At 41.5% G+C, this 25,599-nt stretch overlaps 2 protein-coding genes across 8 annotated transcripts in view; one reads left to right on the forward strand and one right to left on the reverse strand.

The window, feature by feature from the left end:
* Positions 1 to 5,000, forward strand: part of Pccb (propionyl-CoA carboxylase subunit beta) — a 56,850-nt gene extending 51,850 nt beyond the window's left edge. For all 3 annotated transcript variants that reach the window (XM_020160048.2, XM_074059918.1, XM_074059919.1), the window contains 5 exons: positions 1,803 to 1,910; positions 2,154 to 2,254; positions 2,635 to 2,733; positions 3,645 to 3,744; positions 4,724 to 5,000. In XM_020160048.2, coding sequence (XP_020015637.1) covers positions 1,803 to 1,910; positions 2,154 to 2,254; positions 2,635 to 2,733; positions 3,645 to 3,744; positions 4,724 to 4,845 — 530 coding nt within the window. In that variant the 3' untranslated portion in view covers positions 4,846 to 5,000. The remainder of the gene's footprint in view (positions 1 to 1,802; positions 1,911 to 2,153; positions 2,255 to 2,634; positions 2,734 to 3,644; positions 3,745 to 4,723) is intronic.
* A 7,085-nt stretch (positions 5,001 to 12,085) lies between these two features.
* Positions 12,086 to 25,599, reverse strand: part of Stag1 (STAG1 cohesin complex component) — a 369,238-nt gene continuing 355,724 nt past the window's right edge. For 4 of the 5 annotated variants that reach the window (XM_074059900.1, XM_074059903.1, XM_074059902.1 and 1 more), the window contains 6 exons: positions 21,446 to 21,651; positions 18,208 to 18,382; positions 16,656 to 16,766; positions 16,037 to 16,151; positions 14,175 to 14,255; positions 12,086 to 14,090 (listed from right to left, as the gene is read on the reverse strand). In XM_074059900.1, the coding sequence (XP_073916001.1) occupies positions 14,067 to 14,090; positions 14,175 to 14,255; positions 16,037 to 16,151; positions 16,656 to 16,766; positions 18,208 to 18,382; positions 21,446 to 21,651 (712 nt within the window). In that variant the 3' untranslated portion in view covers positions 12,086 to 14,066. The remainder of the gene's footprint in view (positions 14,091 to 14,174; positions 14,256 to 16,036; positions 16,152 to 16,655; positions 16,767 to 18,207; positions 18,383 to 21,445; positions 21,652 to 25,599) is intronic. The other variant, XM_074059901.1, reaches the window with a different exon arrangement.

The raw sequence follows: 25,599 nt of genomic DNA on the forward strand, positions 1-25,599 counted from the left end.
TGCCTTGAGTCCTTGCTACTGTGCCTGGAGTCTGGAACATATTATTTCATAGGGCAGCCTCCACCAACCTACGCAGAGACCAGAGAAAAACCAAAGAGGCAGACAATCCCCAAATATACAGAGATTTCCTTATCCCAGGCTTGATTTGGATCACTGATGAAATAAACTAATTATTAAACGTTTATATCCTTTCTACCAACATGCAAGGATTACTTATAAGTTTGGCCTTATTTGGAATATATTTCTTGTATGATTAACTTAAACATAAAATACTTCTGTAAAGATATCAGTGCTCTAATACAAATTTGAAATATCCCTTAATGAGGAACCGTAGCCTCAGGCATTTTGACCCTAGGTCCTCTGTTCAAGGGTGTCACATTCTTATTTTAGTTCTCTCAATTTTCACTACTTTCTGTGTGCTTGCTTGAAGTATCTTTTTTTTTTTTTCTAGAAAAAGTAATGGTTCCTACTTTAAATCTAGTACCTCTAGTTAGTACCTATCACCTTGTACCTCTACTTTAGTGTGGGCAATACTATATAGAAGTCAAATTTTAAAATCTGTTTATCAATTTCTACAGAAGAACTTCCTATGATTTTGATAGGAATTGCTTGAAAGTGTAGCCTGTGCTGTTCAGTGTGCTCATTTAGCTTTGTACTAAAGTCCAAAACAATTAAAATATTATAAATGAATAATGCAAATGAAATACAATTAAATATGTAGTTTCTCCCAGTCATACTGAACACACTCAGTAGCTGCCTATGACCAGTGGCTCCATTCCCAGCAGCACAGCCAGAGATTATTTCCATCATTACAGAAGGCTCTTCTTAGCAGCACTGGTAGAAGTCAGCCTGGGGACAGTGGTTATTTTCACAGTATTTATTCTTCTGGTTCCTGAGTGTAAATTGTTTGTCAGGAGTTGAATCCTATTCCTCATTTACTGCTAGTTTTTAACCAGGAATGAGTCTTGACTTCTTGACTTCTGTAAGGAGCTTTCTCTCTATCTATTGAGATGATCGTAGAAAGGTTTTTCTCCTTTATTTAATGTTACTGGGTTTCACATGTTAAAATCAACTTTAAATTTTTGTTTTTTTCCTTATTGCTTTTTTTTTTGGAGGTACTGGGATTTGAACTCAATGTCTCACATTTGCTAGGCAGGCTAGGTTTGATTTGATAATATGCCTTACTCAAAAAGTATGTATTTTTGTATCTGTATCCATGACAGATTTAGGTCAGTGTTTTTTATAGGGTCCTGGTGTTGGCATGCTGCCCTCGTACAGTAAGTTGGATGCCCCCTTGATGGGAGATTTACTGGTCACCGAGATCCTCCTCTGTGCCATTCTGCAGAGCCACATCCTCTAATCCTCACTGTGCTACTGGCATACAGGAACTTTCCCATGGGTCCAGAGCAGTGAGCGCTGTGTAGACCCAGAGTCTTAAGTTCTGAGGACTCTCCAAGATCAGCCCTGAATGACAGCTCCCACCAATGGCTCCCCTGAGGCAAGCCAGGCAGGGCCTCAGCTGGTGGTAGCACTCTGTCAGTGGGGCAGAGTCTGGCTGTCTGCTCTGGGCTGTGCCAACAAGGGCGTGATGGGTTAGGGTTCCTCCTGGTGCCTTTCTGCCCAGCGCTAGCTGTGCTCTCCATATTCCTTGTTTTTCTGGAGCATGAGGGTTCCTTGTTACCATCTGAGATGAGACTGTGGATCCTCCACAGAAGCCAGCTCTCAGTGGTTGATGAGGACATACTCCCCTTGTGCGTGGAATGCTCCAGAAAGCTTAGCATGGCTAATCTTTCTCTTCCTAGGATGCTTGGATATTAATTCATCTGTGAAGGGTGCTCGCTTCGTCAGATTCTGTGATGCATTCAATATTCCACTCATCACCTTTGTTGATGTCCCTGGCTTTCTGCCTGGTAAGTCACTGACTATTCGAGGTGGGAGCAAGAGAGGTGGTTGTAACCAGAGAGGCCTCCAGTGTCTTTGGAGATGTTGTAGAACCCCCTATGGATCTGTGTCTTCTCCATGTTCTGGGTGACCAGAAAGCAAGAGTATCTGAGGATCGGCCCTCTTTGGAGGTTCGGAAGACCTCCTAGCCACGGGTACAGGTAGCCCTTGTGAGGACTTACTGCATAGTGGTAACTTTTCTCATGACCTAGGCACATCTCAGGAATATGGAGGCATCATCCGGCACGGGGCCAAGCTGCTCTATGCGTTTGCTGAGGCCACTGTGCCCAAAGTCACGGTCATCACCAGGAAGGTGAGGATCTCATGCTGGATCCCGTCATCCCTCTCACCCTCCCAGTGCCATGGCCATGGTGGTTTGGCCAAGAATGCCACCAGGGATGAAGAGAGGAGTCCTCGTGGCTCATCTCTGTAAAGGTCCCTGGAAGGCAGCATTCCGAGCCCTGCATGTAAGCAGGAACATCCCTGAGGGACGTTCAGAGGGAACTGAAAGCAGGAGTGGGAAAAGTAAGGAGTGACAAACAGAATACCTGTGGAAACCTCCCAGACCTTGGCCTTCAGGGGCCAAGAAAACTGTGCCTGTTCTTGGTCCCTGTTCTCCTGGCTTCCTGGGGTTTTTCAGGGCTATAAACTGGTGTTTGCAGCTCTAACACTCAGCATTTTGGTTTGTTCTAGGCCTATGGAGGTGCCTATGATGTCATGAGCTCGAAGCACCTTCTTGGTGACACCAACTATGCCTGGCCCACTGCAGAGATTGCTGTGATGGGAGCAAAGGTGAGGACCCACAGCTTCCACTTACCTAGGTCCAGGGATTGGACTCTTCCTTCAGGAGCTCAAAGGATAGCTTGGAAAGAAGTCCCTGGGATGGCTCAGGACTGAAAGGACAAGGCCTGGACTTGGCAAATCTCCCTGGGACCAGATCTGCCTCCAGTCCTCCTCTTACTACCTGTCTTCATGGCAGGGCAAGTGGGCAGGGAAAGGAATGAATGGAAAGGGCCCAGAGTCGGTTTTGTGATTGTAAGGAAAAGAGGGAGAGAGTAGAGTCAGCTGAGCTACTGAGGTTCAACCCCACCTTAGCTTCCAGGGAGGGCCCAGAGCCACACCTTTCAGCCCCTCAGAAGCAGAACTGTAGTTCTGACCCTGGTGGCTTAGGGCAAGGCACTTCCTGGTGCTTGACCTATTCCCACTCCTACCTTGCTTTGAAAGAGCTATGGGGGTCAGACCAGATAATAGGGTCCCAGAGCTGACTTATCGGTGTTCCGACTTGAAAGCCAAGTCTTTTCATTTGCAATTCAGTTTGTGCTCCTCTGGCCACTGAATTGTGTGCTCAGTGCTCAGGATAATGGAAAAGAAAAAGAGCTTTGACTTCCCTCTGATGCAAGGGACTATGGATTTAATAGTGGAAAAGAAGCCAAACATTTTGGTCTCAAAGAAGGATGAGAGAGGCAGAGGAAAAGGGTAGAGTGGAACCTAGAACCATGGTGGAGTGCCTTTCTCAGTCCCTGCAGTCATGATGGCTGACCCCAGGCAGTGCCTGTCCCTTTGCCCTGGCCTCTGGAGCTGACACTTCCCTCCGGGACTCTGATTTGCCACAAAGTTCACAGCCACACACAGCGATAATGAGTTGGTTGGTCTGGTGGGTTGGGACCCCACTCTAGTGAAACTGTCGACTTCTCTCCTGACAGGGTGCTGTGGAGATCATCTTCAAAGGGCACAAGGACGTGGAGGCCGCCCAGGCGGAGTATATCGACAAGTTTGCCAACCCATTTCCTGCAGCAGTGAGAGGTGGGGCTGGTGGGAGTGTGGCTTTGTCTGTCCAGTCTCTTGCTCATTTTCTCTCCAGAAGACCTTTTGCCCTGCAGTTGGATCTGTTGACTGGGGAAGGTTGGGTTATCCCTGGGCAAGTCATTACGTGTGAATACTGGGGCCTACACAGGCTGCCTGGTCTCAGCAACACTGCAGATGGGACTGCATTTCTAGTTGTTGTCCCAGTTATTCAGTGCTGTGTAAAAATCCATCCCAAACTCAGTGCTTTTTAACCAACCACCGTCTCCCCATCCCCAAACACACACACTTACGGTTCTGAGAGTCAGTGATTTGTTTGGTCTGGGCTCAGCTGGGTGGTTCTTCTGTGGCTTTTGTGTGGGATCACTGATGTAACTGTAGTCATCTGGTAGCTTGAATAGGGCTTGATAGTCCAAGATGGCCTCCCTTGTGTGGTGGGTACTGGCTGCTGGCTACATCCTGCCTACTTGGCTCTCAACCTTCAGGAGTCCAGTCCAGGTTTATGTACATGGTGTCCTGGGAGTAGCAAAAGGATTAGGGGAAGCTGTGGTGCCCTTGATGGCTAAGTTAAGAAGTTGCATAGTGTCACTTCTGCCATATTTTATTGGCCAAAGCAAATCACAAGGCAGGGTTAAGTAGAATCTCCCTCTTGATGGGAGAAGTACAGAATCATACTGGAGAAGGACCTGCATACAGGGAAGGAAGAAAGTGTCATAGCCATTTTTGAAAAATAGATATATTTTCTTAATTTTATTTCCTGTTGAATTCCTCTCGTCTGTGTGGAAGCATTGGAGTAAGGTGCCTAGGGAGGGAGTTAAAAGTTGGCAGAACAGGCAAGCTTGTGGGATGCAGGAAGGGTTCATGGTCTTGGCACATGCTCTGTCAGGTTGGGCTTGCTCACACTGTTAGCTGAGCATGTGGTTGGTGTGGGGTGGCATAGGCTGTGCAGTCCATGAGCTCCTTCTCTGTGCTTCACCAGGGTTTGTGGATGACATCATTCAGCCGTCTTCCACTCGTGCCCGAATCTGCTGTGACCTGGATGTCTTGGCCAGCAAGAAGGTACACCGTCCTTGGAGGAAACATGCAAATATCCCATTGTAAACAGATGAAAGGAAAATAGGCCACCCCTACCTTCTGCAAATGAAACCCTGGGGATCTAAATACCAGTAATAATTTGGAATAGCTGAGTTGATTACATTCTAAAATGATCTCTGTGCCTTACTGTAAAATTGCTTTATTAAAAATCTTAATTAGTATTTTTTAGTATAAATTTCATTCTTATGACAGAAATCTGAAAAAACAAGACAGAACCCGCTCAGGTATCATCTCCTAGAGCTGACTTGATTTGACACCTGTGGTCCAATGTGATGCGGAGCCCCAGAGGTTTGTGTGTGGTGGGGAACTTGGTCCTCAGTGTGGAGTGTTCTTAGGTCAGCAGAAAGTCCTTAGGTCTGTTGGGTGCTGCTCTGGGAAGGACTGCAGGACCTCAGGCTTTCTCACTGCTTGTTTGGCATGTGGTCTCTCCTCCCTGTGTGATCCCACCACGAGGTGCAGCCACGCAGGTCTTCACTAGGCCAAGCTGAGCTGATGGCAGCCGCATGCCCTCACATCTCCAGAACTGCTAGCTAAACAAACCTCTTTTCTTTATGAAGTTAAGATTTTGTTATAGCAATGAAATGACAGATAATCCATACCTCTGTGTGGTGGTCTCTTTGTTTTCAGGAGTTTTCATCCTTTGGGGACATAATACAGTTTTGGGGAAGTTCACTCCTGAGTGTTCAGTTTCCTTCCTGTCACATAGGGTGATAGTGCCAGTCCTGTCTCAGCTTGTGGTGAGTTGTTGAGGTTAAGTGAGGAGTTTGTGACTGTGGTGGGTTGAGTAGGACAGGCACTCAGTAAGGTGTAGTACCCCATACTGGCTTATTTCCAAATGTGACCACACATTTTAAAACAATTTTATTATGAAAATTCTGTAGCCTGTAGGGATGTGGCAAGAATTATATTGATACTGTCACCTAGATTCTCCAGTTGTTCATTTTATAAACTTGCTTCATCTCTTTCGTAATTGTGCTTTTTATTAATCCATTGGAAAGTAAGTTGCAGAATCAAGGTGGTTTATTCCCCAGAACGTTAGTGTACCTCCTAGGAACAAAGCCTGCTGCCCTCCTTTTTTGTTTTTTTTTTTTTTTTTTTTTTTTGTAGCCTAGGCTGGCTTTGAACTTGTGATCTCCTGCCTCAGCCTCCTAAGTGCTTGGCGAGACATTGACATTTTTAAAATTTTCTTTTGCTGGTACAGGTGTTTGAACTCAAGGCCTTATGCTTTCAAGGCAAGTGCTACCACTTGAGCCACTCCCTGAGCTCTGTTTTGCTTTCGTTATTTTTCAGGGTTTTTTTAATTTTAGTTTTTGCTGGGGCCTGGACCATGATCTGCCTACCTACGGCCTCCATGTAGCCTGGTTTATAGGCACACACTACCATGCCTGGCTCATTAATTGAGAAGTCTTGATAACTTTTTGCTCTGGTTGGCTGGACCATTATCTTCCTGAGCTCCACCTCCCAAGTAGCTAGGATTACAGGTATGAGCCACAGGGCCTGGCTGACATTGACATTCTTTGAGGAGTGCTTGCTTGCCTGTTACTTTGTAGAAATCCTTCAATTTGGATGTGTCTCATTGTTAGATTCAGGTAAAATTAATATATGTATTCTTCTACTGTCAAATCATGAAGTACCTAATGTCAGTTTTTCCTGTTAGTGGTAATTGATTCTGACCACAAGGCTGCAACAGTTTTTCCACCATGGTTACAGTTTTCCCTTTGTAATTAAGTTAATTTGGAGGGCATTTTTTTTTTCTTTGGTGGGACTGGGGTTTGAACTCAGGGCTTTTGCACTTGTAAAGCAAGTGCTCTACCACTTTCATCATATGCAGTCCATTTTGCTCTGGTTATTCTTTTGGAAATGAGGACTTGTGAACTATTTGCTCAGCGTGGTCTTGAACTGCCATCCTCCTGATCTCAGCCTCACAAGTAGGCAGGGTTATAGGTATGAACCACTGGCGTTTGGCTGGTGATGAGGGGGTGTCATTCTTTAGTCCTGTCTGTCAACAATAGTTTTAGACTCCATTGATGATTCTTGCTTCAGCAAGTGAGTCTGTGTTATTGGTGCAGGGTTGAATTTATAGCTGGTCACATGTCTGCATTTACTAGTGGGAACTTAAACAAAGAAGAGCTTTCTCTTTTGTGCTTTTTTCTTAGTGTCAGCTTAGACTCATGGATTCTTTTTAAATTTCATGTGTTATTCCTTTTGATGTTCAAATTTTCTGACTTGGCTCGTGGAAGCTCCTTCAAAGCTGGTCCCCCAGGTTCTTTTGATATGTTCCAGTAACTTTTTGGGCACTTCTTAGTTTGACTAATAATAAAATTAATGATAATTTTCTGGTTCACCTTGTATTTTCCTTGCCCAGATTTTTAAGTTGCTTGAATGCGAGGGACAGCCTTTCTCCAAGGAGCTAAAATTAGTCAATATGTCGCTTAGAAGCTAAACTTGGGACAGGTTATTCACACTGATGCCAGGGTGTCACTGGATCTAGGCATTTTCAACAGCTAGAGCTAGGAAATACTTATACAAATAACTGTGTCTATGAGTCAGGCCCTTTTTGTTGCTGTGACAAATACCTGAAAGAAGCAATTTAAAAGGAAGAAGGATTTATTTTGGCTCATGGTTTCAGTCCAAGGTCAGCTGGCTTCATTACTTTGAGCCTGAGGTAAGGCAGGCCATCATAGTTGGGGAGTGTGGGACGGACTGCTCACTTCATGGCAGCAAGGAAGCAAAGCAGAAGGGGCAGGGGACAAGATACATATTTCGAGGGTGACCTGTGGCCTACATTCTCAGTTAGGCCCCACCTTGTACTTTCCACCACCCCAGTAATGCATGATGTTATGACTCCGTCAGAGGACTGGTCCATTGATAGGTCAGAGCCTTCAGAATCCGGTCACTTCCCCAAAACCCATCAGCTGGCCACCAGGCTCCCAAATCATGAGCCTGTAGATAATGTTTCATGTTCAAACTGTAACTGGGTGTATTATATGTGGGGTACATGTACATAGAAATATATATTAAGTTGTAAAATCATGAGCTTATAATGAAACTTAATTCATAACTCATACCCGAGTTCTTCTTTGCCTTTCTCCATTCCATATTTGTCTTACTTGCTCAGTGCCACAGTTTGAGTCACTACAGCTGTTCAATAATAAACCCTTTTTAAAAAAATTTTTTTTTGGCGGTACTGGGGTTTGAACTTAGAGCTTCATGCATGCTAAGCAGGCACTCTACCACTTGAGCTACTCTGCCAGCAGTTTTGTGTTGGGTATTTTTCAGATACTGTCTATGAACCATTGGACCAGACTGGCTTCGAACCACGACCATCCTGATCTCTGCCTCCCAAGTAGCTAGGATTACATGTGTGAGCCACTGGTGCACAGCCTATAAAGCCTAAAATAAGCTCAAGACTTTTTTTCTAGTTCTTTTTGTCTTTAAATTGAAGGTATATGATGGTTAAGTCCTGGATTAGTAACACTTTATGTTTACCAAGAGGAGTTAGGGTCCTTTGTTTCTGTTTGTAGGGCACTTTAAAGTTTTCTCCTGTTTCTTACTGAGTTTGTAAAACGTCAACAGTTAACACCAAAACTGAGATTTTTTTTGAACTTTTTTTTTTTATTCATATGTGCATACAATGCTTGGGTCATTTCTCCCCCCTGCCCCCACCCCCTCCCTTACCACCCACTCCGCCCCCTCCCTCTCCCCTCCCCTCAATACCCAGCAGAAACTATTTTGCCCTTATCTCTAATTTTGTTGAAGAGAGAGTATAAGCAATAATAGGAAGGAACAAGGGTTTTTGCTGGTTGACATAAGGATAGCTATACAGGGCATTGACTCACATTGATTTCCTGTGCGTGGGTGTTACCTTCTAGGTTAATTCTTTTTGATCTCACCTTTTCTCTAGTTCCTGGTCCCCTTCTCCTATTGGCCTCAGTTGCTTTTAAGGTATCTGCTTTAGTTTCTCTGCGTTAAGGGCAACAGATGCTAGCTAGTTTTTTAGGTGTGTTACCTATCCTCACCCCTCCCTTGTGTGCTCTCGCTTTTATCATGTGCTCATAGTCCAATCCCCTTGTTGTGTTTACCCTTGATCTAATGTCCACATATGAGGGAGAACATACGATTTTTGGTCTTTTGGGCCAGGCTAACCTCACTCAGAATGATGTTCTCCAGTTCCATCCATTTACCAGCGAATGATAACATTTCATTCTTCTTCATGGCTAAGTAAAATTCCATTGTGTATAAATACCACATTTTCTTAATCCATTCGTCACTAGTGGGGCATCTTGGCTGTTTCCATAACTTGGCTATTGTGAATAGTGCCACAATAAACATGGGTGTGCAGGTGCCTCTGGAGTAACAGTCTTTTGGGTATATCCCCAAGAGTGGTATTGCTGGATCAAATGGTAGATCAATGTCTAGCTTTTTAAGTAGCCTCCAAATTTTTTTCCAGAGTGGTTGTACTAGTTTACTGTTGTGCTCTTGGGAGGTGGTAGTAGAACCTGTTAGGTGAACCCTAGCAGAAGGAAGTTTGGTCTTGAGGGTGAAAGGGACATGCTACTGAAGGGAGTTTTGGATCCTAACCCCTTCGTTTCCCCCTGCTTCCTGGCTGCCATGAGGGAATATTCTCCTCTGACACAGTTCGCCATGATGCACTATGTTGCCACAGGCCCAAAGCAACAGGGTGACTATGAACTGAACTCTGTGAGCCATGAGCCAAAATAAACCTTTTGTCCTTTCAAGTTTCTTGAGACATTTTGCTGCAGTAACACAAAGGTGACTAACACAAACAGCTCCCCTCACGCCACCCATGAGTTTGTGGTGGCGGGGGGAGAGGAGAGAGAGGAGAGAGAGGAGATAGAGAAGAGAGAGAGAGAGCAGAGAGAGAGAGGAGAGAGAGAGGAGAGAGAGAGAGAGAGAGAGAGAGAGAGAGCGCGAGCTGATTCTTCTTAGAGTAGGAACAAACTTTTAAATATTTTGTGTTTTTCCTTTTTGATCTTATGTATTGTTATCTTCCTAACAATGTTAAGTTCTGGGTGGAAGAGACTGTATTTGGCTAGAAGTTCTTTGTACTTCTCTTTGGTACCTAGGAGAGACTCACTGCAAAGACTGAGCCACTGAAAGCTGGGTATAAAGGTGGGAGTTTAGAGATCTCTTTGCTAGGAGGGATCACTGAGGTTGGTCAGCATGCAGCTTAAAATTCAATTTGGCAAATTCAGTGTCAAGTCATCCTATGGTTTAAACCCTGGTGTGGAGATGAGTCTGATATGGTTCATACAGCAGTATACAATCTTTTATTTTTATTGAAAAGAGTTAAAGTGTTTTGCCAGACTGTGAGAGATGGATGCTGAGAAGCGCATTGTCTGGGGCTGCTGTAAAATGGTAGATGAGTTGGGTGCCAGTGGGTCAAATCCTAGCTACTTGGGAGGCCAAAACTGGGAGGATTGAGGTGTGAGGCCAGCACAGGCAAATAGTTCATGAGACACCATCCCCCTCTGCACCTCCAAAAACCCCAGTAACAACAACAAAAAAAACCCAGAGCAAAATGGACTAGAGGTGTGGCTCAAGCAGTAGAACATCTGCTTTCCAAGTGTGAAGCCCTAAGTTCAAATCCAGTCCCGCTTAAAACCAAAACCAAAACAGTCCAGAAAAATCAACCAGGCAAGAGGCTTTTGGGAAACTTTGGATGGTGAGGGGAAAAGTCCTGTCCAAAACCCCCAATAAACACCAAGGTAGGAGACCTTGGAACTTTTGTCAGCTGGACCACCAGGTGCCCAGAGCATGGTGGCTGCTGAGTATGCTCACTGACACTGTGCAGGAATGCCTTTCCCATTGGGTTCACTGAGCACAGTGCTGTCAAGGGGTGCTTAGGCACAGACTTCTGGGTAACACATACTTTTGTAATTGGTAAAACTTAATTCACAAAATTAGCGCAAGGGGTATTAAGTACACATAGGGCTATGTTACACTTAAAATTACTTTTGAATGGCAAAGTACCACCAGCCAGTTGGTCTTTTTGAGTTGCTAGAGCAATGGGGAGCACACCTGTAATGCAGCCTAATCTTACTTTTTACAAATGCTGCTGTCGTGAATTCTTCTAGCTTCTCTTCTATGTCTTGGTCTCCCCAGCCCAGTTTTCTGTCACTGGAGGCACTGATATCAGGTGCTTAAGATATGATCTGCCCTTCCAAGGGAAGCCTGTGATAGACATTCTTCACATGCAGTTAACACTCTGGATGGAGTTAATGAACCAAGACTTCACCTGCTTGGCAGAGGTTAATGTTTTAAGTCTTCCCGGTTACAAAGGATTTCTGGAGAACTGTGATTTTTTTTTCAGCAAGAAAGTCTGGTTCTCCTGTTCTTGCACTTCTGATGTCGGCAAGGGGATCTCCACCATTCTGACCAGAAGTGGCAGTAACTTGACAGGCAGTACCTTAGTCTAGGGCCTGGCCTATGGGGAGTCCAGCTGGCATGTTCCAGTAGATGAGGCAGCCTTGGTTGGTAAGTTCTATGTTCCTGCTGTCCTGGGTGGCGAAATAGTTTCACTGTGTCCTTGGGAGCAGAAAGTTGTTCTTCAAAAAGTGGTACCTTCACAAAGCAAGGCACTCAGGATAGGAATGTAAGTTTGGCCTGATAGGTTTGTCCACTGCTTAGGTTTTTTTCTGTTTCTATTAAGAAGCAGAACCTGTGACTGTTTCTTAATTGATGGTCACCTACATGGGAGGAGGGCCAGAGTGGCTGGCAAGTCAGTCAGGTCACAGGTCAAATTTATAAGCCTGCCTGCTCCCAATGCAAGTCACACATAGGGAAAGCTCCGTCTAGCCTCAAACTTGTAACCTTCACAAGCTGTCACAGACAGCCCTCCTCACCTGCCCAGCTGGTTAATCTCCTACGTCCCTGCCTCCTGCACTGGCAAGCTGGGCTGTTTAATGAAGTCAGTCCATAAAGTGTGTAGGTTGTGACTTCTGCAGAGTGAGTGCTGGCACCAGAGGTTAAGAAAAGCCCTCATTTCTACAGCCATGTGGAATACTGGAGGTCTTCAAAGGACCTCATTCATGAGTGCAGCTAGGGGAAGAGCCGAGACCACAGGCTCCCTCTTAAACCATGGAAATCAACAGAATCGAAGAAAAACTGTGAGCTAATCCTAATTTTTTTCTTGACATACCTAACATGATCTTGCTATCATTAAACAAATCATCTGAAAGTGCAAACTGAAGAGCAGCAGTAGCACAATATGACCACCACAAGCCTGATTTTGAATAGTTTATTAAAGGAAAGGTGAAGCATCAAGTTCAAATTGTACAAAAGGAAAAAAAACCTCATATTGCAAATGTACAATTTACAGAATTACTAGCAAAACCAATCAAGGAGACACTGAAAATACAAAAATCTGATTGACTTCAAACCGACTGGGAACCCATTGGAGTTGATTTTAAGCATTTGTTGTTGCGTGGTGTTCTGGAATTCTAAGTCAGCATGTGTTTTCCACAGGAGACTGTCAAGCAAAGGGTCAATCTGTGCATGTGCCAGGGCCCCTCAGGGCTTGTGCCCTGGCAAGAAATGCAGAAAGGCCGGGTGGACGATCTAGGCATGCCTGCCCCATGACTCCCAGTGAAGCCTACATTTCTAGGAGAAGGTGAGGCCCCAGCTCCCTCAACTGGAGCCCAGGAATTGCTGAATTAGCATTTTTGATGAAATTAGCATTTCTGAGCCTTTTTTTGAACTGTACAAATGTTGAGGAAAAATTTGTTTTATGTCTATTTACTAAAACGGTGAATAAAATCCATTTTGCTTTCCCTCACAAAAGATACTCATTGGGTGCACAGAATTTTAAAAAATGCTTTCATTTTTGGTAAAAAAGGAAAGCCTCATGATTCTGCTGCAGCTATTTTAAAAACCAGCCCAGAAACAGCTGTGGACAGATTGGTTTGGAAACTCTGAGGCTTACATTAAAAGCCAGAAAGGAAGGAACTAAGGGGGCTTTTAGAAACAATAGCAGCAAGTCATAAAAACTAAGCAGACTGTAATTCTAACCACTGACGACTGTCCTGAAGATTCGTAAATATGAACATTTAACCCTGAAATGTAGCTGCATTTCAAGGTAAGCGTAGGAACCTCACCCTCTAAGCACAGACTTCTATGCAGCACATAACCTTCTATGATTGGTAAACTTAATTCACAAAATTAATTAATGCATTAAGGGTATTAAGGGCATGGGAAGTAGACACAGTTATGTTACACTGAAAATTACTTGAGTGGCAAAGGACTTGTTCATGATTATTTTCATAGGAATATGGAAGTCTGTGTAACTTGAATTTGGTAGGGCATGAAGTAAGTGGTAAAAACAGCAAACTGATAACTTGAGAACATTTTTGTTTTACTGAGAATACTTTATTTGCTGGTAGAAGTTGCTAAAAATGCACAGAACAAATACCAATAGAAAATGCACTGTATTTGGATCTCCCTATTCTATATAAAATGAACGGTGTACAGCATCTGTTGGAAAAATGGCTGCATGGACATTTCTTATTTTATGCCCACTTATAAATAAAAATAAACCTTTTTATTCAAGAGTATATAAAATCTGGGAATTCATATCATATCATATCCACAGAGGGTGTGTGGTTTTTGGCAGAGATGCACGATGTCACAATTTCATCTTCGCTTGTTATGTTCTTTCCTTCAATGTGTCTGTGTTCTTACAAGGTCAACCAAATCCAGTGAGCTCCAAAAACACTCTTCGGCAATTAGGATGAGCTGCTTACTCATAGATTTAATAAAAATGGTTAGCTTTTAAAACATAAAAAGGCAAAATGTTAAAACGGTTTTTAAATTGTACAACAGGAAAATAAAGTTAAAAATATTTTTTTACTCAATGCTGAGTTTTCATAAAACAGGTGTATAACAGTGTTTATCTTGACAGCTGTTTTAAAAATTTAAAATTTTTTTCCTTCCTCCAGAAAAACACACACATCTGTACTGATAAGTTCAACATTAAGACAGAAATGATTTTCCGGGTCAGTCTTTCTGAGGTGACATTCACCACCATCTCCTTGGGTAATTTACATGCTCTTCTTCGTCACTGCAAAAAGGGAATGACCTTTAATCATTTGATTAAAAAACAAATCAGATCACATCAAAAGTGTTTTTTTCCCATACAAGCTATCACAGTATATAGGCCTCTAGCTCTAAATAATAGAGTTCCAGATTTGTAAATTTTTCTTCAGACTTCAGAACATAGGCATTCCAAATCCCTAGAAAAATGAAAAACACAATTAATTTCATACATACACAGGACCCAAACCATAAATAAAAAATAGTAATGTTTTGCTATTTACTGAATCGTCTTCTATGATAGCTGCAGAGTCAAAAAAGTCTGGCCTCAGCTCTGCTCTCTCTCGCCGATTTCTTGACGGGGGCTGAAAAGAGAAATCACTTATTTTCTGTGATCATCACTCAGTATTTCTGGCAGTATCCTAAATATACAGAAATATTAAAGGTCACTTTCAAAGCAGAATGAGAAATGTAGCTTGTTTTTGAGACAGGGTCTTGCTATATTTATAATAGCCGCAGTCTGGTTCATGATCCTCCTTGCTTCAGCCTCCTGGGTGACAGTCTGGCTTTCATATGAAACACAGATTTTTTTTTTTTAATTTGCAGTACTTCTGTTTTTTAATTAGCAAAATAAAAGGCAAAGCTTTCAAATTTTAATGAATAAACTGAACATGTATATGCACGTAAATAATTTTGGACCCAGAAACACAAGACACTGAAGAGTTGTAGAAATGGTCACTGCTAGGCGACAGACTTCAGTAGTATGGAATGCTACTGAAGGGTTGCTGACAGGAAGGCTGTAGACTGAATGACATCTTTTTTTTTTGCCCAGGCTGGCCAGGACCGTGATCCTATTTTACACTTACTCCCAAAACCGGGATGACAGGCATGCAGTCCCATGCTCTGCTTTTTACACTAAGATGGGGCAGCCTTCCAAGCTATTTGCCAGGGCCAACTTTGAACTGTGGTCCTCATAAGAAACTAGGATTACAGGCATGGGTGTCTGTCTTAAGAGAATGTGACTTAGAAAAGAGGTAATTCAGGTAGAGGTAAGATAGGTGGGTCCTAATGAAACGTGACTGGTGTCTTTAGAAAAAGAGAGATACTTATAGGAATGACCATGTGAACACAATGCGAAAAGGCAGCCCATCTATATACACCAAGGATAGAGGACTCAAAATGAAATCAACTCTGCTGATACCTTCATTTAAGCCACCCAGCTTATTCATTTATGTATTATGGCAGGCAGCCTTTGCCAACTGGGAAAGCAGTTGATGAGCTTCTATAGCTGTAACAGTTGCCAAACATTGGTCTGTTGTACTTCCCTGAGTTTCTTCACTGTTTTTACCTTTAACTATGTTTCAATATGTTATCTATAACTAATGAAATTTTTTTAATGGGACAAGGGCTTGAACTCAGGGCCTCATGCTTGCTAGGCAGGCACTCTACCACTTGAGGCATGCCTCCATCCCCAAAACTTACTTTTTTATATTTTTATTTTTTGGTACTCAAGATTGAACCCAGAGTCCAGTGCACGCTATGCAAGTGTTCTACCATTGAGCTACACCCTCGTCCCTTTTTATTTTGCGAGAGGGTCTCACTGCAGTAGTTCAGTTGGCCTTGAACTTTGAATCCCCCTGCCTTAGTCTCCCAAGTGATGGAATTAAGAAGCATGTGCCACCATGCCTGGCTGTCTAGTGGAAACTTTTTAAATGTCGTAATACCATGCATTACTATCTTCAAAAAATAATTTCTTAGTTGCATCTGTACTTGGTTCATGTTCAGACTTCCTAATCTCAAACATATCTTTATTCTGAACAGTTTCACATTCTACATTCGTTATGTTGGAACAGTGTATGTCATCTGACTTCAACTAAGAATACAAGATGTCAGTACACTGTGCCAAAAGTTCTAGTGTAAATTTTTTCAAAAGTGAAAAGGAAGAACTGGATCCTGTTTTTGCCAGAATTCAAAATATGGCAGTTTTGAAAGCAGGCTTGATTAAACAGGTAAGGTTATCCAAAAGCCCAGTGCTGGTCAATGTTACCAATTCTCACCTAGCCACAGCATTCTGAGAACAAGAGGAACATCTAATCCCAATGCCTCACTCATTTTCACAGAAGAAAAATGGAGTGAATTTCCTTACCAGATCAATAACCATGGTGTCTTCAAATTCTTCATTCATATCTTCTAACTGGCTCCGGGACGACATCATCACATCTTCAAAGATGGGTTCAGCATCTTCCTCCATTAGACCCCGACTGGTAAGGGAAAGGTCTAGTCAGAAAACTGTTCAGATTCACCCAATTTGAAGTCCTGGCTCACTCTTAATTAGTACACTTTCTAATTATGACCTACAGATCACACAGATTATGATACTCAACTCCAACACAATTCAGGATCATTCCTTTGGTTCTCTCAAACTTTTACCTCAACTCATTAGAATAAAGTATAATTAACTGCAATAGGATATTTATATATAAATAAAACATTTATTCAGCTGTATGTATCAATTCCCCCAAATTCTGCTTGATACTGTTATCTCAAAGTCATAAATGAGGAACCAGAGGTACAGGTGTTTTAGAGCAAGCAGCAGCGCTAGGATTCAAATGCTGAAAGCCTTAAGAGCCCATGCCCTTCTATTACTACCCTATGCTGCATAGCATATCCAGAATTCTAATTTTAACTCCTAAGACTAAACAGATACCCAAATAACCAGCATCACACAATTGTTAGGTTCTTGTGATACTTGATGCAACACTTACACGGCATGCCTTACTCCAGTTCTCACTTTCATGTAGTTCATTCCTGTTCTGTCCTTCCGATTTAAGTCTTCTAACTTCGGCTGGCCTAACCAAGAGATCTGCATCTGAGGACTAAGAGACGGAACTATTATTTATTTTTGTGGTAGCAGATGATATATTTAATCAGCCCCACACTAAGAAGGTCATGGTTGGCTGGCCTAATCCCCATGTAGGGGGAATTAGTTGGATTTATTCCAGTGAAGTGAGTTTCCTGAAAATATCCGTAAGTCTCCTAGAGAAGTAGGCTGGTGCTAGTTATTAATGTTTAAACTATGTGTCAGCCTCATTCCTAAATCTCTGCTAAATAAGGATGCTTTTCAGACCTGTTTCAGGTTGCTGCACCATTCACAGAGATACCTTATTGGAGAGCAAGGCCCTAAGGAACAGATGATGCTGGGCTGGCAGCTAAAAACTTTCTCTAGGGTTAAACAAGGAAGGATGTAACACATCTTTTCTCGGTACTTAGAACTTAGACGTTGTTACTGAGTCAAACCTTCACCTGAATTCTTATCAGCACGTGGGAGCTTGTGCAAATTTGCCTCTTGGGAAAGTGACTTTTAGCAGATAAATCAGTCACATGAAATTCTAAGTAGCTGTCTTTACATCCTGTGGGGAAGGACTGACTGGCTAAAGGGACTAACAAGTGGTAAGGTCAGGGTGGCAAAGCAGGCTGCTCAAGTAAGAAGAACCCACCATGAAGGAAGAGGGATGGTAAAGGAAGAGGGGTGGTGACACTTGCATACCCATCTAAGCAAAGCCTTTCTGAAGGCTGCCCAGCAGCACAACAATCCCCAGTTACACAATGGCTGACAATGACTGTCCTCTCAGATTTGAAGAAAGATCTTTTGGTGCAAAGCTGCCTTAAGAAACCCCAGGATTTGAGTTGTAATACTTGTACATACTGCCTACTTTCCACTTTCAAACTACTAAAATTGTTGAGTTCCAGTGAGAATTCCTCTTATTGATTAGAGTTAAGTAATTCACAGCATTACCCCAGTATACACAGATACACAAGTGAGGAAAAAGAATTAAAAATTGCAGAGAAAACAATACAAAATTAGTATTTTTACAGCAAAACTCATACCATTACCCTTGCTTTGTCTACAGTTTCCACAGCTCCATGTACCAGAAAAATAGTAATTGCCAATGTGGTTAAAAAGTAAGACCATAATTGTGAAAGAGCAACTATTCTTAGAATGTATCAAATATCTTAAAAATTCTTACTCCACAGTTTAAAAGTGGACAATAAAGGTAACAGCGTTTGCTTGGTGCTTGATTGCAGACAAGAGGCTCTCTTGCTAAGGAAGTAACCTGCTTTATCTTCTGAGAAGAAACAGACCTGCCCAGTGAACATGCAAATTACATTCTATAACTTCTCACAAACTAGCCTCTATTTTGTGGCTGTATTTTCTCAAGATCTGACAAGCAGTGCATTTTGATGAACAAAATTTTTCTTGAATAGTTTAACAGTTAAAAAGATTTTAGGACCAGAAAATGAAGTTTTAGTTCTTACTTGTGTAAAAAGTCTGGTTCAGACCCGTGCTCAGACTCGGGTTCCTGGATCTGCTCTCCCATGGGCCTGCTGTTCTCTCGCAACACAGTAGAAGTGAGCTGTGGGGCTGACAAGGGGCCCGGGGTCTGAATCATGGTGTCAGTCCTGTTTAACCACGTGTTATCCAAACTTTCATCTGTGAAATTCCAGTTAGAGTTTCAGAACATCAGATGGAGTGAACTCTGGTAGCAGTTAGAGTACTAACTTGAAGACCATGGCTCTGCAGTAAGACTACCCAGTTTGAACCCCACTGCCTTGTAAGACTTTTTTTTTTTTTAATTACGCTATTAAACTTTCAAAGTTCAGTTTTCTCATATATAGAATGGGGATATCAGTACTTAACCTCACAGTTTATGAATTAAATGAGGTAATATACCTAATCGTATCATCACATTGTTGGGTCTCCCAAGTCCATCTCTCACAATTCATTCACTCTAAAAGTGAGGAAGTAGGGTCAACAAGAGACCTCTTCAACCTTCCTTTGCTCAAACGATGAAGGGCCTGTTTCCTATGTCTCACAGGCACCCTAGGCAGTAGCACATAGATTGGCTGGCCTTTCTGGAGTAATCAGCAAGTCCCCTTACACAACCGAACACTCATCACCAGGTTATACAGGTGCAGATAGGGAGGCACAGTTTTTGTGCCTCTAAATCCCTCAGAGAAGCCTCTGATCACACCGCCCAGCCTTCAATTACCATTCTCATTTAACTTCTAGGGGAAATAAAATGATTTCTGTTTACTTAGGACTTAATTATACACTATCCTGTATTAGCAGGTGATTTGTCATGTGTATATGTTATCTCTGTAATTAGGTTTATGTTCCTTCAAAAGGCTAGGAACTGTTTTTTCTTCTTCTGAAGATGGTTTATAAAGATTTAAGCAGATTAAAGCATTATTTGCATACCTAATTATATTCTGATAAAATAAGGCATTAGTTAAAAAGTTTCTACCTATAAGCACTTTTAAATTATTTTAATCTGAGATTTAAAAAAAAGTATTCTGAAGAATCTTAGTCACAAAGTATAGCATGACTCCCATTGTTTTTCCTCTCTCTATTAAGTCTTAAGTTAAGTTCCTCAATTGCCAACACCCTGTCAGTGTTTTCCAGGGTTCCAATACTTTATCAGACACATACACATTCTGGTGTGGCCCTTCTGTTCCTGAAAATGGTTTCACCCACTGTCTGGTTAAGGCAGTTCTTCTGATCTCAAGCTCACAATCAACAAAGGTATGTTTAATCATTTATTCATACTATTTTCATTGAATATGAGATTCAAATCTTTAATCTCTACCACACTTAAAATTTTATGGGCAAAAGATCTGTATGATTTAGATTCTTAACCTGATAAAAAGCATCTGTCAGGTCTCTACTTCATCTCATCTTCTACAGAAAATCTTTCTCAACTCCTAAAAAATTTGATCACGCCTGTGTTCGGCCTATTACAGCATTCATCTTGCTGAACTCAAATTGCCTGTTTCTCTTTTCTGTCTCACCATGTGCACTGAGAGCTCCCCATTCCTACAAAGGTGCTTGGAAGAGAATGTATGAGTTGATTCTTCTTGAGGAGATCCTTCTAGTCCTTTAAAGATTCCACAGTGAAATAATTTCTTGTAATATTCATGTCCACCCCAAACAGATGAGCTGCCTAAGAGCTCTAGGCATGTTTTAAATTCACACAGACCAAGTTTTCTTTTTGCAATTTAACAATTACCAAATTAGGTTATCTGGTCCATATATGCTTCCTACAGTCTTAAAAATGATAATAATGTTTTATTAGTGGATTATATATGGTTATTTAAGTTCTTTAAGTCTTAATTTATTCTGTGTAAAATCTGGGTAACTACTGAAGTCAAAACTGATTTATAAAACATTTATAAATAATTAAATGATATAACACATGAAAAACAGCAAAGATTTGGTGAATGTTAGCTAATAAGAGTATTACGTCTAAGGAAAGCTGAGTGGAAAAAATACATATAGCCATGGAGCACCCTGAAAGAGGCTGCTGCAGTAGAAGACATTTTCAAAGGAAAATGACTACAGTCATTCTTTGGAGAAAAGTCTGGGATCCTAAAGCACAAAGACAGGATTTTTACATTTCATTCTTTAAAACTAAAAAAGACTAAGTCTCAAGCTGAAACACAAAAAGACATCTTAAATTTTATTAAACGTTAATTTTTATTCACTTTGAAATACAGATGCCAGCTAATCCACTGACTGATGCTAAACAAGAAGTACTACTGCATGATCATGGTGACATCCTGAGAACAGCAGCTGACATCAGTTAGTCAGGTGCTGTGCTGAGGACTGTGTGTGCACTATGGTTTATTTGGACTGTCTCATTTAATATTCCTAGTAACTGTACTAGGTCAGGTACTAATCAGCCTTCGTTTTATCATTTATTAAAGCTTAGAGAGGTTAAATAACATTCTTAAAGGTCACACAGCTGAGAGATGTGAAAGCTGGGCTTGAATTCTGAAACTCTAATTTTAGAGTTTGTGCTCTTCATCAATAGTCAATACTTCTTCCCTAATAATGAAAAACACATTAGATTTAAATTTGAATCAGTTTTGCCACAGACTTTACAAAACCTTTGGTAAGTCACTTTTTTAAGGCAGCAGAGGTGAGGTGCTGAAAACTGAACATGAAGTTATAATGCTTTGTTTGAACAGAGCAATTTTTAGTCTTTTTTGATATGGAATATACTGATTAGATTTTTGTGACAGTTCAACTCTGTTCCCCACAATCTAACAGGATTATAAAACCAGATTTGTCCACGGTACAAGAATAAATTACTCAATCTAACAACAGAACTGGAAAATTATTTGGGCATATTCAACTTGTTGCAGAAGTCTACCCTCAAATCACAGTAGCCCTCCTATATTGAGATGAATTTTAATAGAACAGCACTAGCTTAAATGTTAATGTATTAGAAGCATAAGCATATGACATGGGGATCAACTTTACAATCTTTCATAATTGTTTCTTCTTTTCTCTGTGGCAGGCTTCTTCTATTCTCCAAAAGGAACTTCAAGGTCCTTGACTTTTTTGTCCCACTGTGTCTATTCCAACCTTCTTTAACCTGTATATCTCAGTGTGTCAAACAAGGATGTAATATGCCTAACACTATCTTGCTTAAAAAAAAATCTCCATAAAGCCAAGCAAACTATTTTTTTCATAGTATAAAGGCAGACTTACCTTCTACTCGTTTTTTGTGAAGTGGGGGCCGTCCTTTCTTATTCCTTACTGATGAAGTTTTGCTGCTGCTACTTCCACTGTTAACAGACATTCTATCATCTTCACCCCCAGTTACTAATGAATTTCTATAGGAGATGAGTGGAAGCCATACATCTTCCCTCCGTTCCATCATCTGCTCAGTAAGGAATTTCTCAAGATATGAATGACTAGAAACACAATACAAGCAGCAGTGATTTTCATGTAAACTCTTTATGCATCATTTATTTAGTTTTGCTTCACACATAACTAGAATAATTTCAAACCCTGTGTGTTGATTCTCTCCTGTATTACTTTTTTTGCTTTCAAGTATCAATAATAAAAAAGAAAATCAGAATTTTGGCTCAAAGAGATTACTGAGTTTCTTTCAATGCTGAAATCAGAAGATTTCTAGAATGGTGAAGGAGGGAGCTGGCATACCCTTACCCCAGCAAAATAACCTTTGAAGTGGTAGAAATTTAAAAACACCACAATTTAATGTCTTCAGGAATTATTTTAAGAGCATATAGCAAATGGAGAAAAATTTACTCAAGAAAATCTGAACCTTGGTAATAGTAAGTGCTGATTATTATAAGCACTTCTGTAAATGTCACAATGTACCCCCAGTACAACAATGCTATGATAATTAAGCACTGGTAAGCATTTGAACCACAGCTTGTTACTTTCCTTGTCCCTTCTTCCTCATTATAGCTCTGTGTTGTGGAAACTACTCCAGGCAGGGAGATAAGAGGATGGGAACTCTCTCTCTCCAACTCCCAGTCTTGGGATACTGGAGAGGAAGAAGCACACCATTTGCCTTTCTCATTACCCCCAGCTCTGTGTTGCAGAAGCTCGATTCTGAATTGGAAAGATTTGAGGCTCCTTTCTCCTACACAGCATCAACTCATGGGACAGAACAGCAGACTGAGAATACTAGAGTTTTAAATGCCCCACATCTCTACTTCACCTGAAAGAGGCAAGCTGAGAACCAGAGGTTTTTCCTACTCAGAGAGCAGAAGTACTATTTTAGAAGAGGGATGATGTCCCATATCTCATCCGCCCCTCTTTCCCCCTTCAGTGGCAAAATGTTAAAAGTTTTTCCCAGGGTCTGAAGCAGACTGCAAGGAAGATGCCCTCTAGCTGTGTCTGGGGAGTGGGGGTGGTGAAGGAAAAAAGGTACATAACTGACTTTTATTTGAAGTAAGAGTACAGAAAATTCCTTTCCTAAGGATCTTGTTGAAAGCAATAGGAATCCTGATGGGGGGCCAGTAAGAGGGTGCTCGTAACTCTTTGATATTACCAACAAGTGACAGCTGAGAATCCAGAAGCTAACAGAGAACAAGGGAAAGAGACAGCCAAGAAGAGCCCTCCTGGGTATCAATCATTTCCTGGAAGTGGACATGTTAATCAGCTTGACTGTAGCAATCAGTACACATGTAAGTATATCAAAACCCTATATATCTTAAATATATATTTTTATTTCTTAAGGGAACAACCCCCTCCCCTCAAAAAGAAAGTGGTTCTTAGAGAGCTCCAACTGAATTTGAGTACAGCCTACTTCATCCTCCAGTGTGCTTATATTGTTCTAAATTTTTTTTCCCACGTCAGCACTGGAAGAATGCTTTATTACCAATCCCAGGTGGTTATTAATGGGCCGCTGGGCTGGGGATTTAGCTCAGTGGAAGAGCAAGTAGCAAGTGCAAGGCCCTGAGTTTGGGGGCAGGGGGAAAGGCAGCTGGGCTAATTTGGTATTTCAAATGTTTAGTCTTTTTTTTTCTTTCCTCCTTTCAAATGTTTATTCTTATGTAAAAGAAGGATAACATCTCATTTTGTTATTACCCTGCTTATATAAGTGCTATGCTTAAAGTAAGAATCTATTGTTTATAGGCTTCAAAATTTGAGTTTATTCATTAAACTGATTTGTAACAGCTTAAAAAGATCCTGGGAGTTGGGAAAGCTATACACACACACTAAGCTGTACTCACTTATGGGCAAATAGGGCAGGGAATGGGGCAGGCTTGAAAGCATTCTCCAAGCTCCAACAAATCTGCGAACACAGATTTATTACTAGCAAAAAGGTATTAAACATAGCCTCTAACTAAATATTGGTTGAACAATAATCTATTCTGACCTAGGGGAAACTTCTAGAAAGCTAGGCCTAAAAATAAAAACTGTTTCACTGGCTGCCTAGAAGATTATACATGCCAAGGATGCCTGTTCCAGGAGCAATCTCTGGCTTAAAACATGGGCAAAAATGTAAACACCATGAATTAAGACAAGTCACACAACCATCCAACCATAAGGGCAAACATCTAACTAGCTGAGGGAGCTTATGCACAACCTCTGATCAATAAGTGGCTTATGCTGATCCAGGGGTTACTTATAGATAGCCATGTCAAATGTTAAAAAGGAAAATGGATCTGAGCAGGGACATCAGAGGCTTACAAGGCAGAGGAAACAGATTTCACACAGTTTGTTCATCCAAGTAACCAAACAACAGTAAATGTCTAGGAGGGCAGATAATCAGCATCAAAAGTAGGTAAATAGTTACTTTACTATGTATTTGTAACACAGTATCTAAAATGTCCAAAAATAAATTTAGACATGGAAAAAAACCAGGGATACAGATGTACATGTAGGAAAAAAAGCAAGTAATAGAAAGCTGGCCCACAAAGATTGCAAAGTAATTGACATAAAAACAACCAAAGAACTAAAAATTAGAGGTGTGATGAAAATATCCCTCATCAAATAGAGATTATGAATAAAAAGAAAAAAAGACATATAATACAGGGGTTCAACAACAGAATAAAACTGGCCAAAAAAAAAAAATAGCAAACTTGAAGATACATCAAGATGTGATCCAATGTGAAGACAGAAAAAAGAAGATAAACAGAGCCTGAGAGAAATGTGAGACACCATTAAGAGTACTGACATGTATGATGGGAAAACCAAGAAAAGAGAGAAAGGAATAGGAAAAAATGACTAAGGTTTTTAGATTCATAGAGGTGGTAGCAAGATAGTGGCTGAATAAGATCTTTCAGCATTACTTCTCCACAGGTATACCAACCTGAGCAACTATTCACATACCAGACTACCTCCCTTCACAAGAACTGAGGAAACCAGGTGAGAGACTATAGTACTTGAATTTGGTATATTAAGAAAAGACGCATTGGAAAAGGTAGGAAGAAAAGAGCTGCCCATGCCACTGTTTCCCCCAATTCCAATCAGTGGGGAGAGCTTGTCCCAAGTCTAAGCTTCATCCTTAGACTTGAAACCGAGTACCAAGACCACTATAGTGAAACTCAAGTGCTAGACAGACCCCCATGACATATGCACAGACTAAGCTGTAAGAACTGCATTAGCCCTGTGGTTAAGAGAGTGCTTCTATTACTCCTCTCCCAACCTGAAGCAACAGAGGTGGAATCAAGGTTCTATTTGCTGGGAAGCAGGGCACAAAAGCTAGCATAAGACTTTGCCTTGACGCTCAGAGGTGGGCTTGCTATAGTAAGACTCAGCACTAAGCAGCAAACAAAAACCATCATAGGCAAGAGCCTGCAGATGGAGGCTCTAAACCTGCCCTGGTGCTAAGTAAAGATCTGCACAATAGCAGGACTGCCTTACATTTTGGCCCACATCACAGCCAGTCCAGGCCCACTCTTTCCCCCAGACTATGAAATTTCCTGTTTTAGGTGTAGCCCAGCTTAGTGTCAGTCAGCCTTAGTGGGCAAAGGGCTCAGGGGGTGACACACACTGTAACACTGGTAGCCACGGGCATGACACAGGAGCCTGGGGTTGGTCCCTCCAAGGTGATACTGAAGAGTCACCCTGAGTGGAAGAATCTGAAGCCTGACCCTAAGGAGAGGGAGAAGGGAGGGACTACCCATTGTAGATATTCCTCCAGTTCATGCTGCAGAACATACCAAATGCAAATCTGGGGCAAACCTGGGCCTGGATTGCCCCCTAGGACTGAAACAGCCATAATACACCAATAGTGGACTCACAGCAAACCTGGAAACACAGTGGCATCCAGTAGTAAAAACACAGACAAAAAAAAAAAAAAAAGGTCAGATTATGAAGACTGAAATAAATACCCACTGTCTCAAAATGCAGACAACATTGTACATCAAGAAGTATCAGGA

The sequence above is a fragment of the Castor canadensis genome, chromosome 17 (genome assembly GCF_047511655.1).
Source record: "Castor canadensis chromosome 17, mCasCan1.hap1v2, whole genome shotgun sequence".
Taxonomy (NCBI): Eukaryota; Metazoa; Chordata; class Mammalia; order Rodentia; family Castoridae; genus Castor; species Castor canadensis.